An 18676-nucleotide genomic window follows, 5' to 3' on the forward strand; every position below is an offset into this window, starting at 1 on the left:
GGTATCTTTTTTCCTAAGCTCTGGACTTCCTCCATTCCTACCCCCAAACCTTATGATTATTTGAGAAGTACAAGTCTGGGAATTAGGCCAATTGTGCCCCCAAATGCCAGGGAGCTATCTTCAAAACACACACAAAAGAATGTTTCAGCACTAGTAAAGTTGCTACTCTCATCAATCTCCTGACCTCTCCTGAGGCCTCAGCCTGCCCAAGCAGTTAACCTCCAGGATAAGAACAGTCAGTGCACTCACTGACCCAGCTCCACTCCTGACTAGCTGTCTCCTCATTTGAAAAGTTCTTAGAGATTAATTATCTCCTTAAAGTCTCACAAACAAGTGACAGATAAGGTAGGCGTTATTTTTCCTACTTTACAGAGGAGGAAACTGAGGCCCTCGAAGTAAAATGAGTTGCAGTTTTTAGTTACAGACAGAGCCAGGATTCAAATTCAAGCCTTCTGACTTCAAACAGGGACTCTCCCCACTATATTAAGCAACAGAAATCATTCCAATGAGAATCTATACAGCATAGGAAAAAGTTCTTCCAGTCCTTTATCAAAGTCCACCCATTTTCAGTTGTATTCAGGGTTAATTATAATTTAAGATAAATACTATACTAAATACCATTCAGGGTTAAGTATAATTCAGTATAAGTACTAAATTATATTTCCATTAACTAAGAATCATAACTAATAGAAAATTAAATTAAATTGCATTAGCTTATTTAGCAGGAAAAGGGAACACACTCACTCGAGGTGGCTATGGCTTATCCCTAACTTTTCATAGGAGGATCCTTGTGAAAAGGTTTTCCATGGTTTCCTATTGATCTTGCCCAAGAATATCAGGAGCCCTAGGGCAAGAAGACCTGGGCTGACAGAAGCTACTGTCACTGTAGGAGAGGGTTCTGAGTAAGGGTACTGAGTTTACCTCACCTTCCTTGTTTCTGAACTTTTCATCAATACCAGGGGTTCCAAGAAGGGGCACAGAAAATTGTGTTCAAGAAGAGGCAAAAGAAATAGATTAAGGGAATGAGTTAGCCAGTAGTTTTATAATGAAAGAAATCTAATGAAAATGTATAGATTAATGCCCAGAATGTTAGAGCTGGAAGGGAAATTGCTAAATAACTCACGTAAGTCCCTCATAGCCTGGATGGGAAGTGAACGCAAGACTTGCCCAGTGTCTTGCAGTTATTAGTAGCAGAACCAGACCTGGAACTGAGAACTCCACCTCATGCTTCAAGACCTAGTTCCATGCTTGACTTCTCAGAACCCTTTCCTGATAACAACCTCTGACAGAGTTATGGCCCCTCCCCTACGCCCACTTTGTTTCCACAGCAATTTGTACATCTATTTATTATGTTAGGCTCTTGGAATATAGTGGCACATCCCTCTGAGACAGCATGTCTCACTGTACTGTAACTGTCTCCTTACATGTCGGTGTCTTTCCCCTTCTTACAGATCTGTGCTGGTTAAGGTAGCGAGTCCACGGAGAGGCAACATACACAAAGGACACAGAGTCATTGCATGTATGTGTCTTCACAAAATTGATAATCTTACAATTTGAAGAATAGAGGATATAAGAAACTGGAAGGTGAGAGCTCATCCTGACCAGTTCATTTAGCTCCCCCTTCCTGTGGCAAGAGAACCCTCTTGTCAAACAAAATCTCACCTGGAAGTTTACATATAAAATCGGCCTGAGCAGACATCTACTGGAGGGGAAGGGAGCACCTATGTTGCTTAACCCCGCCCTTTAATAGCTCCTAAGGCATCTTGAGGAGCAACCTCCTCATTTTTAAAAAATTTATTTATTATTCTTTTATTGAAGTATAGTTGGTGTACAATATTATATGTTACAAGTGTACAATATAGTGAGTCATAATTTTTAAAGGTTATAGTCCATTTATAGTTATTATAAAATATTGGTTATATTCCCCATGTTGTATAATATATCCCTAACCTCCTCATTTTTTGAATGAGCAAGCTGAGCCAAAATAAAGGAACCTTTAAGTTCTAGGCCTTCCCCTCATTCAGAATGGGATAGAAATCAGAGTAGAGTCTTTGGAGCCCAGCAAAACTGTACTGAAATCCTCTTTGACCTTGGAAAAGTCATTTAACCTCCCTGCATCAGTTTTTTCATCTATAAAACTGAATAATAGCATCTATCTTGTGGAATGTTAGGAAGATTAAATGAGATGAACTATATAAAGCACCCAGCTCATATCTGGTATAACTTCTTACTCAATGAATAGTCACTATAGAACTAATATTATTAGATTCAGGGCTGGAACCTGGTGTTCCCCAGTGCTCTGTTCAGCAAACCTGCTGCCTATCCAAGAAAGTATTTCCAGAGGAAAGACATGAGGGCTAGCACCCTGGAGGGTGGCAAAGCAAGTCTGAAATACCTTAAAGCAAAAAACCTTAAATGAAATCTCTTCAGGCATAAAAGCACCTAAATCTTGATTCAAAGCTCTCAGCATGCTAATGAATAAAGATTTTTTTTCACCAGGGTAGAAGACAGGAAACAAAGTGAGCTATAGGACAGTATTTCCATCATTTAATAGAAATATGCCAATGACTGAATACACTGTTGTTACTTCAGCTAATTCTGAAAATCTGTCTGTCACTGTGAACAAATACATGGAAAGCACATGTTTCCTACCATCAAGCAGGATGATAGCTATTCTTTATTTGCAAAAAATATTGGATGTATTAAAACCTTACCTGGAAAAGAAAAAAAAATCCTTGCCTTATATTTTCTTTTATGCAATGGTAACAAACCTTTATTTTATATGACACCATTTTTGTTTGTTTGTTTGTTTTTAGGATACCTATACTGGGAGTGATGTCCTGGAAGATGTCAGAATAGGAAGCTCCAAAAATCCGTCTCTCCACCAAACCCGAACTGGCAGAAACTGTCTGAAGTAACTATTTCAGAACAGGAGTCTAGTCAAAAAACATGCAGCATCCAGAGGGAGCTTGATGTAGAGGCTGGTAAATCTCAGTTAATTTCAGTCTTTTGCCCAGCAGCTACCATGCCCCTTCCCACAGGCAGGCAGCAGTTGGGGTGAAGGCCTGAGTTGCTGGCATGGCCTGCTGGAGCTAGAGCTGGCCATAATGACCTTGTCCTCTAAATACTGGGTTTGTTTATGTGTTTGATTGCTGATTGCTGCTTTTGCTGGCTGAGGGACCAGCACAGAGGCTAACAGCCACGGTTCAACCTCAAAGGGCTAAAGTTTATTCTAGGGGATTTAAGGAGACAAATGTTGAATGGATAAACAAAATGTGGCATAAATGGAATATTAACCAGCCATAAAAAGGAATGAATTTTTATATATGCTACAACATGGATGAAACTTGAAAACATTATGCTAACTGAAATAAGCCAAATAAAAGGCAAATTGTATGATTCCACTCATGTGAGATATCTAAAGTAGGCAAATTCATAGAGGCAGAAAGTAGATTAGAGGTTACCAGGGGCTGGACGGAGGGGAAATGGAGAATTATTATTTCATGGATACAGAATTTCTGTTTGGGATGATGAAAAAGTTCTGGAAATAATGAGTATGTTTATACAACATTGTGGTGTACTTAATGCCACTAAATTATACACTTAAAAATGGTTAAAATGGTAAATTTTATGTATATTTTACCACAATAAATAAAGTAAAAAAAAATTTTTTACATATACTTATTTTCCACTTAAGGTAACACAAGCTATAAGACCTTGGGAAAGTTACTTAACATAGTTGAACCTTATTCCCTCATATGTAATAGCTCTTCCTTTGACAGTTATCATGAGAATTCACAACAATGTTTATAAAGTGCCTGGCACTCCATTTGACAGTCATTAATGGTAGTTATTACTATAAAATAATTACCTACAGCAACAGTAATTTATAATTAATATAAATATAATGATAATAACTTAATTCAATGAATATTTAATGAGTAACTAACTGCCTGCTCTCTTCCAGGCACAGGAGGTTCTTGACTTTTATACTTAAGGAGCTCACAGTCTAGAAAGACATGAAATTAATGAACAACTTCTTCAGAGAACAGGAACCAAGAGGAGCAGGGGCATAATAACCCAATGCCAACACTTCTTTCTTTGGGGGAAAACACTGCTTTCTTTCCTACCAAAGTGGGAAATCATTTTGTGATCCAGGCAAGTAAATCAGTCACAAGCAAAGAGCAAATCAGTTTAATGTGCCTGATTCTTGCCCAGACAAGATTTAACCCATTTGCTTTCTGTACTGACATCACACATAATGTATCAGAGGCAGACACACTGCTTGTGTTCCCTTTAAAACCCAGAGAGGCCTTGCCTGACAGCCTGGTGTAGTGGGAAGTACACTGGAATCGGATTTAGATTCCAGTAAACCTAAGCTCTAGTCTTGGCTTTGCCACTTACAAGCAGTAAAAACTTGTACACACTTTTGACCTTTCTTAGTCTTTCTTCATCTGTAAAATGAGTATTTTAATAAAAATTTCTACCTCATACAACTGTTATAAGGATTCAATGAAATTACAAATGGTAAAGTTATAAAGTATTTTACTTCTTATCTATTATTACATGGGGTTCTGCGGACCCTTGTTTTCTAAAGCTTCAGAGAAAATTTGGTATAGGCGAGTCAAATTTTTTTCTTCCGGTTTTATTGAGATATAATTGACATACAGCACTGTATAAGTTTAAGGTGTACAGCATAATGATTTGACTTACATACATCATGAAATGGTTATCACGATAAGTTTAGTGAACATCCATAATCTCATATAGATACAAAATTAAAGAAATAGAAAAAAGTATTTTTTATTTGTGATGAGAATGCAGGATTTTCTCTTAATAAATTTCATATATAAAATACAGCAGTGTTAATTATATTTATCATGTTGTACATTACATCCCTAGTACTTATTTAACTTGTAACTGAAAGTTAATTTTGTTTTTAGAAGTCAAATCTGGCTTTGTTAGCAAAGAAGCTGAGACCCAAAGTAAGCCAGTCCAAAGCTGACTACATAGGTAATGTAGGAGGTTTGAGGATACCTCTTCCTTTCTAAGAAGCTCGAAGGAATTGTTAGACTTCAACTATCATTGTCCTAAAAAAGAAAATTTGCTATAAACCAAGTAGGCAAGGGGAGAAGATCCCTTTTGTTTTCTCTGAGGATCTCTGTTGTCTCTTCATAACTTATAAGGAGAAAAATCCCCCTGTTCCATCTGGTCCATCCAAAGGGTTGACCAGTCACAACAGATCATCCAAATTAAATTCTCTGAGCCTCTCAGTTCATTCACCCACAAAGCAAGAACAATCTCTCCCGCACTGGCAACCTGTCCCAGACTCTTCCTGCCATGGCAGAGGGCTACTCATTAGAAAGGGCAGCCAGATCAAATGAGTCTTTCCCTCAACCCCATCTTATAATTCTCTGATGTGACCCCGTCCCCTCCCCTCCTCTTCTCTCTCCCTCCCTCCCTCTCTCCTTTCCTTCCTTCCTTTCTCTTCTCCTTCACTTCTCCCTTTGAAATTTACCGAGAATCTACTCTGTACCCATCTTTGTGCTAGGCTCTGGGGATATAATGATGACTAATAAAACAATGGCTACTAATGTTTTAGTACCTAATGAGAGCCTAACTACATACCAGATGTTTATATATACATATTCATTCTTGGAAATAAAGAAGCAGCATAAAGTAAGTAGAAAGAGAACTAGATTGGCTGCCAAAGTTTTGGTTTCTACTTCCAACTTTGATATTTGTCCATCCATCTATTTACCTAAAAAATATTTAGACAATATTCATGGTATGCCAGGGGCAAGCTGGGTACTAGTAAATCAGATACTGAATTCACTGTGAACTGTAATAAGTTCTTTCCTTAGGCACTTGTAAGACCTCAGATTCCTCATCTGAGAATAAGATTGTACTTGAGGACCTCTAATGAAATTATAGCTCTAAATGAAAACATAATGACAGCCACCATCTGGACTGAGAATATAGATAGATAAGATGAGCAGAAGACGGGCTGGAGAGATCTGAATGGTCAGGTCATAAAAATCTCCTATTGCAAGCTAAGAAGTTTCGACTTTATCCAAAGGACAGTGAAGAATCATTAAAGGGTTTTAAGCACTTGAGTGATGTGGTCAAATTTTCAAGTTAGAAAAATGATTTTAGTTGATTTGTAAAGAATGCACTGGGGAGAAGGTATGTGACAGGAGTCAGAAGGACCAGTTAGGGGGCAGTGTAAATAATCCAAGAAAGAGTAATAATGGCCTGAATGATAAAGGGTGGGAAGGATGGGGTAGAAAGATCTAATCTGAGAAACATAAAGGTATTTATTTATTTATTTATTTATTTATTTATTTATTTTGAAAGGGAAAACTTGACTATTTAGTACTTTTTTTTTTTTTTGGCTGCATTGGGTCTTCGTCGTTGCGTGTGGGCTTTCTCTAGTTGCAGTGAGCGGGGGCTACTCTTCGTTGCGGTTGGCAGGCTTCTCATGGCGGTGGCTTCTCTTGTTGTGGAGCACGGGCTCTAGGCACGTGGGCTGCAGCAGTTGTGGCACACGGGCTCAGTAGTAGCATAACCTTGGGAAAGCTCATCCCCAGTCATTTTATCTGGAAAATAAGGGCTATCTCCCCAGACTTGTTATAAGAAATAAATAGGGAAAAAACCCACAAAAGTTCTTTGCTAAGAACAAAGTACAAATGTCAGTTAGTCTTAAAACCTCCACCAGGTGTTCCTTAACAGAGAAGGGTGAAAGGTACAGGGCCTGGGTCACTGCAGAGATTTTTTTTTTTAAACTTACTGATATATCAGATTATTCATTGTACTTGCAGGCTGTCAGCTTAATTATTAAGGTCCTCTAGTTGATAAACTGCCGTGTCAAATACAAATCTGCTTTTTTTTAACTTTTTTTTTAAAATTTATTTTTGGCTGCATTGGGTCTTTGTTGCTGCGCGAGGGCTTTCTCTAGTTGTGGCAAGTGGGGGCTACTCTTTGTTGTGGTGCATGGGCTTCTCATTGTGGTGGCTTCTCTTGTTGTGGCGCACGGGCTTCGGTAGTTACGGCACATGGGCTCAGTAGTTGCGGCACATGGGCTCAGTAGTTGCGGCATGTGGGCCCTAGAGCACATGGGCTTCAGTAGTTGTGGTGTGTGGGCTCAGCAGTTGTGGCTCGCAGGCTCTAGAGAGCAGGCTCAGTAGTTGTGGCGCACAGGCTTAGCTGCTCCGCAGCACGTGGCATCTTCCTGGGCCGGGGATGAAACCTGTGTCCCCTGCATTGGCAGGCGGATTCTTAACCACTGTGCCACCAGGGAAGTCCCCAAATCTGCTTCTTAAATTGACTTTATTTTTTTAAGTAAAGAAAGCATTCTAGGTGAAAACAAACTGGTGAAAAACGCTAGTGAAGTATTTGAACAGATCGATTTCCTAGCTTTGCAACCTTGAGGGTCATGTCTTTTGTGGGGGGTATATGAAGTATTTAACATGTTTGCTGCATGCTGAAGCCAGGAAATGCATTTAGGGCTCAAGACAGGAGTGGGGAGAGCATGTGAGCTGGTCTGGGCCAGCAGAAGATTGGGAAGTGGCCAGGACAGGATGTTGACAAGCAAGGTTTTCAAGGATAAAACCTTGGTTGTTACTTTGTGGTAGAGAGACAATGAATATACCGACCCAGAATGGGAAGACCTCGGTACAAGACCTAGCTCCAACACTTTCCTCAAACACTTCTCCATCTTCTCACCTATAAAATGATGGGTTAGTGTAAGGGGGTCCATCTGTTCTCACATTTCAGAATTCTTTTCTAATTGGGTTTTTGAAACTTCACTACAAGTCAATGGTTGGCCCTGTTACATTTATTACTCTCAGCTGTCTTGTAAAGAAGGCATTCCTAGTCCTTTTTCTTTTTGCAAAGGATATACCAAGGCCCAGAAAGTTTAATAATTTATCTGATGTCACATAGTTTTTAAGGGGCAGAATCAGGTCTGTAATCTAAGTCACTAACTCCATAGCCCATATTCTTTTCCCTACAGAGGTATACTCATTGCTGTGCATTGTGATAACCATTAACTGAGTGTCAACTATGAGCCTGCTGCCAGAGACTTTATAAACATGGACCCATGAACCAACCATCTGTATAGATCATTATCCCATTTCACAGTTGAGGAAACTGAGATTCAGAAAGGTTAAATAACTCACTCAAGCTCAAGCAGCTAATCAGTGGCAGAGCCTAGATTCTACTCCAGATCTGATAGGTTCCAAAACCTGTCCTCTCTTCAGCACATATACCAGACCTCTGGTGATCCTTGGACACTCTCACTATTAGAATATTTTAAGAAAAGAAGAGAAAAAGAAAGAAAAGAAAAATAGAGAATGTTTTGGTCTTGACTTCATTTCAAACTTCTAGCAGAGAAACATTTCTGAAGCCTTTCAGAAAAAGAAATGTCCAGTCTGTAAAAAGCCCATTGTCATGGTGAATCTATGTGACGCATATTCAAGTGTTCACTGTACTTACTATCTTTACTGTCAGCTGGAGCTGCCACAACAAAATACCATAGACTGGGTGGCTTAAACAACAGAAATTTCTTTCTCACAATTCTGGAGGCTGGAAGTATGCGATCCGGGTGCCAGCCTGGTTGAGTTATAGTGAGGGCTCTCTCCTCCTGGTTTGCTGATGGCAGCCTTCTTGCTGTGTCCTCCCACGGCAGAGAGAGCTGTGGTGTCTCTTCCTCTTCTTATAAGCATACTAATCCCACTATGAAGGCCCCACCCTCATGATCTCATCTAAACCTAATTATCTCCCAAAGGCCCCGTCTCCAAATACTATGACATTGTGGGTTAGAGCTTCAACATATGAATCTGGGGGGACATAAACATTCAGTCTACAACACTATCTACACGTTCAGTATTTGAAAGTATATGAACAGATTATATTCTCTAAATTCACTTTTCCAAGGTGTTCAAGGAGCTAGTTATAACCACTTCATAGGATTACTGCAAGTATAAAAATAGTCTGTAAAACACTGAGCTCAATTTTTGGCACACAGTAAGTGCTCAGTAAAAGAGCTTTTAAAAGGAGGGAGACAGAGAGAGAGAGAGAGAGAACACTGTCAATTGGCTAGAAGACAGCTGTTCACTGGAATACATTGTATTGCTGTGATATTGTGACATAATAAGTATATATTTGGTTTTCATCCCTGTTCTTGGCACAGGGTTCCTAAAAACCCTTGAAATTTCCTAAGTGATAACAGCAATAAAGATGTCTTTTTGTTGTTGTTTTTTGTCCACGCTGCATGGCATGCAGGATCCTATGGCCTGACCAGGGATCAAACCCCTGCCCCTGCATTGGAAGTGCAGAGTCCTAACCACTGGACTGCCAGGGGATTCCCAAAGGATGTCTTGATATTCATGACAAACCCCTTTCAACCACACCGGAGTTTATGTTAATAAGGTAACTTTTGGAAAGCACCTAAGGATGGGGGCTAGTTGCCAAGGAAACCAAGCATGTTATTGAAGATTTGAAACTTTCAGTCCCACCCCTCCTCTTGACCTCTGGGGAGAGGAGAGGGGCTACAGGTTGAATGAATCAGCAATGGCCAATCATACCTATGTACTGAAGCCAACATAAACACCAAGAAGGACGAGAGCTTCTAGGTTGGTGAACATGTGGAGGTGCTGGGAGAGTGGCACCCTCTAGAGCAGCAGTCCCCAACCTTTTTGGCATGAGGGACAAGTTTCCTGGAAGACAATTTTTCCACGGACGGGGGGGTGGGGTGCTCAGGCAGTAATGCAAGCTATGGGGAGCGACAGATGAAGCTTTCGCTTGCTGGCCTGCAACTCACCTCCTGCTGTGCGGCCTGGTTCCTAACGGGCCTGGACCTGTAGTTGTCCATGGCCCGGGGGTTGGAGACCCCTGCTCTAGAGGATCCACATTCCTTTCTGCATACATTGCCCTATGCATCTCTTCCATCTGCCTGTTCCTGAGCTATATCCTTTTATAATAAACCAATAATCTAGTGAGTAAACTGGCTTCCTAAGTTCTGTGAGCTGCTCTGGCAAATTAATTGAACCCAAGGAGGGGGGTTATGGGAACCTCTGATTTATAGCCAATCAGTCAGAAGCACAGGTCACAACCTGGACTTGTGATTGGCATCCGAAATGAGGACAGTTTTGCGGGGCAGAGCTCTCAACCTCTGAAATGACATTATCTCCAGGTAGACAGTGTCAGAATTGAGTTGAACTGTAGGACACCCAGCTGGTGTCAAAGAACAGCTTGGTGTGGGGAAAGAACCCGCACATTGGAATTAGTGTCAGAATTATAACTGCAAAGCTGTATTTTATTTCCCTCTTACATTTCAGAGAGAATTTCAAATCAGGAATTTTCCCAACTTCTCTATTCCCTGTGTCCACCACCCCATTACCCCTGAAGCAGATGATAGCACAATGGACTTGACCCTCCACTTCTACTGCCCCCTTCCCAGTCTACCCCAAATTGCCGGCCAGGAGCAGGCTCCTAGCTCCTCAAAGGTGAGGCTCCCTAGTCCTAGAAACTGAAAAGACAACCCTCTCCCCTAGCTTATCACTGGAAGCAGTGAAAGAAGCACATATTTTAAGACAAATCACCTTGCTATAACAGAAAGCATATCACTTTAATATCATAAAGATCCAAGTTCAAATCTTTCCTTATCCTTCAGAAGCTACATACACTGGCCAAGTAATACAACCTGAATTAAACTACCAGTTACTTTGCTAAAAGAAGAGTACTATGGGGTTTATGATTAATAAGATTATAATTAATATATATAAAGTACCTAGTATGTGCTTGCCAAATGGTAATTAACACTCTTTAACATAACCATTATTGTTACTAACAATAATAACAAATGTTTACTCTAAAGCATTGTATTTGGCATTTGTTTACAGATTATCTCACTTGGGTCTTTATTTCTTGCAATGTGGAGGAAAAGATAACCTGAAAATCTGCCTACTCCGTAACACTTAGAAAAGCTGGATAAAAAGTAAAACAAACAGTTTATGTTATATAACAGACACACGCAGACTTGAGATTTTAGGAAAGAAAAAAATCTCCAGGGTCAAAAAATGAAATGAAAAATCAGGAACTCTCACAGTGAGCTGATATTGGGATGCTCTGGGAAGGTTTTTTGGTCTGGGCAATCAAAGGGCTTGCTTTTCATAGCTATGGCGGGGATGGGAGATGAGGCTCTGGGCCTTGGAGAAACCAACAGCTGGAACTCAAATTCCCCTGCATAAAGCTGAGAATTTAGAGAAGTCATAAGTCAGTTTAAAAGAAAAAAAATTTGTCTGAAAAGTAGAGAGACAACAGGAAGCTACGGGTAAAAAAGAAAGTTTCCCGAAGAATTTGAAACCTTGGCCTGTGTGAAGTTTGAATTTATTCTACTTATGTGGAGTTTATACTATCTGTGTAGTCTTAGAATCCCAGCAGAAAAATTAACTTAAAACATAGTTCCAGGGACTTCCCTGGTGGCACAGTGGTTAAAAATGTGCCTGCCAATGCAGGGGACACAGGTTCAATCCCTGGTCTGGGAAGATCCCACATGCAGCAGAGCAACTAAGCCCGCGAGCCACAACTACTGAGCCCACATGCTGCAACTACTGAAGGCCGCGCACCTAGAGTCCATACTCCACAACAAGAGAAGCCACTGCAATGAGAAGCCCATGCACCACAACGAAGAGTAGTTCCCGCTCGCCGCAACTAGAGAAAGCCTGAGCGTAGCAACGAAGACCCAACTCAGCCAAAAAACCCCATAGTTCCAGGCTGATAATGATCTTCAGTGATTAGTAGAAACAAAGACAATCCTCCCTCTCTCCCTATGGAGTACTAATTACCTCATTTAATTCTTACAACTATCCTGTGAAATAGATAATATTATCTCAATTTATAAAATAAATTTAAATTTAGGGAGGTTAAGCAACTTGTCCAAAGTCATCTAGCTATTATCTGAAAGAGCTGAGATTTGAACTTGATTGTTGTTCATTCAGTTGAAACACATTTATCAATATATCATACTGCCTAATCTTCTTTGTGCAAATCAATAGATAAATGCAACTGTTTCTTCTCAGGTTTAACAACTCAGTAAGAATGAATGCAGCCAGAATCACAGGAAACCTGAAGGATTCCCCTGGGCTCTGTCTGCCAAAGCAGCTCAGTCCCCTCTGGCAAAGGAACTTAGATTGCTGGATACTCTGAACCAGGAAGAGAAAAAGCAACGGGCTCCCTGAGCTAGTGGGGCATGGGATACTGCCCATGGATCCTGGTTAGTAAAATTAATTGTATTAGAATAAACATACAATAGAAGTCCAAAGAGAACATATTTACTATTAGGGTTAAATCAGGACAATAAAGCTGTTGTGATAAACACAAACATATGAAATTGAAAATCAGTGATGAGAGCTTAGTCATATCAGGCTCAATCTCCAATATATTTCTGAATGTTATTTGGGTTGCATAGCATTGAGAAAATCCTGATTTACAAGCATAAGTAGCTGCAAATGTTAGCAGTTTTTTTTTTTTAATAAACACACATTCTTAGAAGCTTAAGCTAACACACTGATCATCTTATGTGTATGCATGCTTTATAAAAATAGTTCTAAATATTTTTCAAAAATCAAATCAAATATTTGAGGATGTTCTGAAGCCACACACCTCCCCCCCCCCATGCCCCCCAGCCAGTGTTCCTATAGAACAAAATTTGGAACAACCAGACAAAAAGTTCTCTGAGATCCCTCCATTCTCAGTCTAGGAGGCTATTCAGCATACATGGTAAAGAGCAAATTTATAGAAAGGAACCAGTACATTCCACCCCCTGCTCTCTTCCAGGGTGAAACTCTCAACCCTCCCACCTCTAATCCTGCCACCAAGACCATTATTACTCTACTTTTTGAGTAGAGAAAATTCCCATTTTTCCCCTTTTTCTACTCTTTACTCCAGCTGTACTGACTGTACCCTGACCATACCTTCTTACCTCCATGTGTTCATTCATACTGTTATCTTCACCTTGGATTTATATTTATTACATTTTTGAAGGCTCATGATACGCTAAGCACCATGCTAGACAATTTACATACATTTTCTCACTACCTTCCATTATGATACATCCTACCCATCTTTATTTATTTGTAAATAATAACCATTAAGTACTTACTTTATGCCATATATTATATGATGAGTGCCTTACACTAGCTCATTTAATCCTTGCAGCAGCCCATGAAACAGGGTAATACTATTGCCCTCATTTTATAATGAGAACACCGAGGCTCTGGAAGGTTAAAAAGCTTGGCCAAGGACTTCCCTGGTAATGCAGTGGTTAAGAATCCGCCTGTCAATGCAGGGGACAGGATTGAGCCCTGGTCCGGGAAGATCCCACATGCCCCATAGCAACTAAGTCCATGCGCCACAACTACTGAGCCTGCGCTCTAGAGCCCACAAGCCACAACTACTGAGCCCGCGTGCCTAGAGCCTGTGCTCCGCAACAAGAGAAGCCACCGAATGAGAAGCCTGCGCACTGCAACGAAGAGTAGCGCCCGCTCGCCGCACCTAGAGAAAGCCCGCACGCAGCAACGAAGACCCAACGCAGACAAAAATAAATCAATCAATAAATTAATTAATTAAAAAAAAAAACTTGCCCAAGGCCAAGTAAGGGAGAAGATTCTCCCCGGAAAAGTGCTGCCTGAGCTCAGAGCCGAGATCTTAAAGGATAAGGTGAAGTTGTCAGGGGACAGTGGCATTCTAGACAGAGGGACAACATACGCAAAGGCAGTGAGTAGTAAACAGCATGGTATGCAGTCATGAAAAAGATCAGCCTTCAGAATCAGCAGACCTGGGTTCAAATACCTATTTTTGTTTGTGGCCTCTTACTGCAACTGTTGTTTCTCATCTGTGCAATGGTGATAATAAACCACACCCTGTACAACTACTTCTAAGATTAAAGTTAAACATGATATGTAAAAGTGCCCAGCGCAGGGCTAGGCCCATGGTAGGTACTCAATAATAAATAAATGTTACCTCCCTTCCTTTCCCCTAGTTGGCAATTCAATAGACCATGATCTTAAGAATGTCATTTTCATCTGCACTAGACCCCAGACATGTCTCCCTTCTACAAGTTCCCAAGCTTTACTAGGGCTTTTGGAGGCGCAGTATACCAAAAGTCATTCACAATGTTATGAGATAACATCCTTAACCACCACTTCTCAAAATGAGAGCCATTCCCACACCACTCACCTGTGTAGGCCATGTTCTTAGGGTTGCCATAAGGAGCCCCAGGCTGCACGGGGCTATAAACAGGGTTCATTGTGGACAACTGAGAATCCTACGGAGACACAAACAAACAAACAAAAAAAACAGCGTTGATTAATGATTGCTCACTCTCCCTGACATCAACTTCCGATCTATAATCTTCAGGTTACACTCATAGAGAAGCAACACGGTATAGTAGAAAAGAGGACTACAAAAAAGGCATTTGTTTGTATTTGGCCCTATGCTAGACACTTTTCCCACTGTACACATGAAGACACTGAGAGGCAAAGAGGTGACACAATTTGCCTAATGTCAACCCCAGCCTTTTGATTCTCAGTTCAGTACTAGTCCCACTATCCCACAGATGCCTCTACCATGAGTGTACTGTGTGGCATTGGCCAAGTCCCGTCCCCTCTCTGGGCTTCAGTGTCCTGATGTAAAATCAATTACTTTAGGCTCTCTGAGGCCCTTTCTAATTCTAAGGATGCTAGCCTAGGAGCTGGGAAAGGATGCAATTCTACTCTTCACCAGGGGAGCCCGAGTACCTGGTGATAAACACACAGACTGCTGGAAGAGCAGCAAGTTTGTCACCCACCTTTTGCACTTACAGAGGACAGGATACTAGTTACTAGCAGTTTTGGGAAAAAATGGGAATTTACCGCCATTGATCATTTTAATGCAAGCAAGGAAACACAGCCAAGATCTCTTTCAAAGCTTATTCAAGGGAAAGAAACTTGGAAATTTGTGTGCAATAAGTATCACCTGCACAAGTGATCTGTTAATTATCTTAATGAAGCACATCCTCCATTCTGATTAATGGAAAATCTGTCATTAAGCTCTATTACCCAGCCAATTTGTCCCACCTTGTTTAGGGAACCAACTCTGACACACAGGCCAACACATGTTTGAAAATGTCTCCAAATATATTATTTACACTTCATAAAAATCAAACAATTCCCTCCTAACTAGGCTCACATGATAGATGGGCAATTTTTTAGGTCATTAACTTCTCCCATAGCACCTCAGGATAGGAAACAAGTCAAATGTTGAAGACAGGCAGCTGGCTTGATGACGATTGCTCTGAGATTAATTACTCTGTCCAGGGTTCTGGAATGAGAGGTGGAGGAAAGATGGGTTCCCAAAGAGAGGAAGGTGGGGCAGTCAAACAGGCAAAAAAGGAAATGATGTTGGTCAAATTCAGAGGATAGAACTTGAAATGTACCCAATGCACAGCCCTGCCAAATCACCCCAGGGCAAGAGGCCAGTTGACAAACTGAAACTAGAACAATTTGAGAATAAAAGTTACAGGAGACATACACATTCCAGCACAATTTAAGGAAAAAACACGCAACCAGAGTTGTCCAAGAATACAGCCAAGTACACTCTCTCTAAATATAAGCACTCTCCTGGCAAGGTGCTAAGAAAATTAAGAGAGTTCACAGATGTTAAAATATACTGCAAACTATAAAGTGGCATGCAGATGTAAATGATGACGGTGATTGCCTCGGATCTCTCTTCTACCCGATCGGTTCTCTGCTAAATAAGCCAGAGTAAGGAAGACTGTGCTAAGCAGCACAACGGGCCCTGTAAACATCTGAGCACTCTCCTACGGAGAAGGTACTCTGTGCTGCTGATTGGACAAAGTTAGAAATTGCTTTTCATAACCAAAGAAGCTCATCAGTTTTGAAACTGGTCTCCTGCTGCTCCAAAATGAGGGCCACAGTCTCAGGAGACCATGCCTGAGTAGCACTTCACAACAGCATGGATTCCAGTCTCAACTAATGACTGGCAGAAATGAGATCTGCCAGGGGTTCACAATTTGGAATAAGAATAAGACAGCCACTTCTGGGGAGTGGCTCACAGGCAGACAGGGTTCCTGGCTTTCACGGGAAGGTCAGCCTTTTACAACAGAATCCACACACTGTTAATAGTTTCAGGGACAGGCTAAAAATGAGTAGGAAGATCACAAGCTCTACAATCAGGCAGATTTAGGTTAAAATCCTAGAACTGCCACATACCAAATGTGGGACCATAGGCAAGTCCACTAACTTTCCTGAGTATCAGTTTCCTCTAGCCTCAAAATGGAAAAGAATAACACATTCTTTGTAGAGTTGTTGTAAGGCTTTTGTGGTTTTTTTTTTAAAGCTAGGTTTACTGAGGCATAATATACATACAGTAAAATTTACTCCTTTTAGGTATACAGTTCTATGAGCCCTGAAAAATGTATATAGTTGTACAAACATCACCACAATTAAGATACAAAGTATCTTCACCACCCCCAAAAGTTCTCTCATCTTTGTGGTCAATACCCTGCCCACAACTCCCAGCTGTGGCAACCACTGATATGTTTTGTGTACTCACATATAAACTTTTATTTTAACAGATGAAAAAAGTGAGGCTGAAAAAAGGCAAATGAACAGTCCAAGGTCACAAAGTAAGTAAGGGACAAGGCCAAGACTAGCACCCCAAATGGATCAAAGACCTAAATGAGAGAGCTAAAAACATAAAACTCTTAGAAGAAAGAAGAAAAGATAGCCTAAACCTTTGTGACCTCGGATTTGGCAATGGTAATTATGATACCAAGAGCACAAACAACAAAAGGAAAAAAATAGATAAAATGGACTCATCAAAACTAAAAACTTTTGGGACTTCCCTGGTGGCGCAGTGGTTAAGAATCCACCTGCCAATGCAGGGAACGTGGGTTTGAGCCCTGGTCCGGGAAGATCCCACATGCCGTGGAGCAACTAAGCCCGTGCGCCACAACGACTGATCCTGCACTCTAGAGCCCGTGAGCCACAACTACTGAGCCCGAGAGCCACAACTACTGAAGCCACGCACCTAGAGCCCATGCTCCGCAACAAGAGAAATGCACCGCAACGAAGATTAGCCCCCGTTCTCCGCAACTAGAGAAAGCCTGCGTGCAGCAACGAAGACCCAACGCAGCCAAAAATAAATACATAAATAGATAAATGTATTAAAAAAAACGGCAAGGAAAACTAAAAGCTTTCGTGTGTTAAAGGACACCATCGAGAAAGTGAAAGACAACCCACAGAATGACAGAAGATTTTTGCAGATCATTTACATAAGGGATTTGTATTTAAAATATATAAGGAACTCTTAGCTCAATAATAAAAAGGCCAATAACCCAATTTAAAAAATGGGAAAAGAATCTCAACATACATTTCTTCAAAGAAGTTATATACATGGCCAATAAGCACATGAAAAGATGCAAATTGAAACCACAAGATACCACTTCACATACACTAGGATGGCTATAATCAAAAAGATAATAAAATGTGTTGGCAAGGATGTGGAGAAATCTAGACCCTTATACAATGCTGGTGGGAATGTAAAACGATATGGCCACTTTGGGAAAACGTCTGACAGTTCCTCAAATAGTTAAACACAGAGTTACCACATGACCCAGCAATGCTGCTTCTAGATATATACCAAAAGAAATGAAAATGTATGAACACAAATGTTCATAGCAGCATTATCCATAATAGTCAAAAGGTGGAAACAATCCAAATGTTCATCTGATGAGTGGATAAATGAAATGTGGTATATCCATACAATGGAATATTTGGCAATAAAAAGGAATGAAGTATTGATACATACTACAACATGGATGAACCTTGAAAACATATTAAGTGAAAGAAACCCCTCACAAAAGGCCACATATTCTGTGATTCCATTTTTATGAAATGTCCAGAATAGGCAAATCTACAGAGACAGAAAATAGATTTGTAGTTGTCTAGATTAGTCCATGATATATGAAATTCACATCTCTCTTAAAATAATTATTATAATGCAGTACTCACCCACATCTACTTTCACACATACCTACTTCCTGAACGTTTCTTCCTGATAACTCCATAAGCAATTCAAACTCACAACGTTTAAAAGTAAACTCAACATTCTTCCCCAAGCCCATTCTTCCATCCAGTATTGGCCGTCTCACAGTTACTGACAATCCATCCACCTGGCACTTTAAGCGAGAAACCCTGAAAGTCATCCTAAATTCCTCCCACTCTTTCACACCCAATCAATCACCAAGTCCTCATAAACCTACCTTTCTCATTGCTACTGCTCTCTGGTTCAAATTTCAATATCTCTTGTCTGAAATATTAAACAGTCCTAAGAGGACTCTTTTCCCCCATTCTAACCAACTCTAATTAATCCTTGATATTCTTTATTAAAGCATAGGTTGGATAAGGGCATTATTCACCTCAAAAGCTTTGGGAATAAAATCCCTACTCCTTCACATGGTATAGAAAATCCTCTATGCTCTATCTGGCATGGGGCTCAGGAATCTATGTATTTGTGTTTCCAAGAATATTTTGATGCCCAGTTTGAAGACACTGCTTGAGACTTTCTATCTCAAATGCCATTTGTCTTACATAAGCTTGATAGAGGAATT

The 18676-nt window shown here is 40.5% G+C and overlaps 1 protein-coding gene across 3 annotated transcripts in view; it reads right to left on the reverse strand.

Moving 5' to 3' along the window:
• FAM168A (family with sequence similarity 168 member A) overlaps positions 1-18676 on the reverse strand; it is a 207904-nt gene that overhangs the window by 52506 nt on the left and 136722 nt on the right. For all 3 annotated transcript variants that reach the window (XM_082343233.1, XM_082343231.1, XM_082343232.1), the window contains exon 2: positions 14242-14329. In XM_082343233.1, coding sequence (XP_082199359.1) covers positions 14242-14311 — 70 coding nt within the window. In that variant the 5' untranslated portion in view covers positions 14312-14329. The remainder of the gene's footprint in view (positions 1-14241; positions 14330-18676) is intronic.

This window comes from Balaenoptera borealis, assembly GCF_965194805.1.
Source record: "Balaenoptera borealis genome assembly, chromosome: 11".
In the NCBI taxonomy this organism is placed as follows: Eukaryota; Metazoa; Chordata; class Mammalia; order Artiodactyla; family Balaenopteridae; genus Balaenoptera; species Balaenoptera borealis.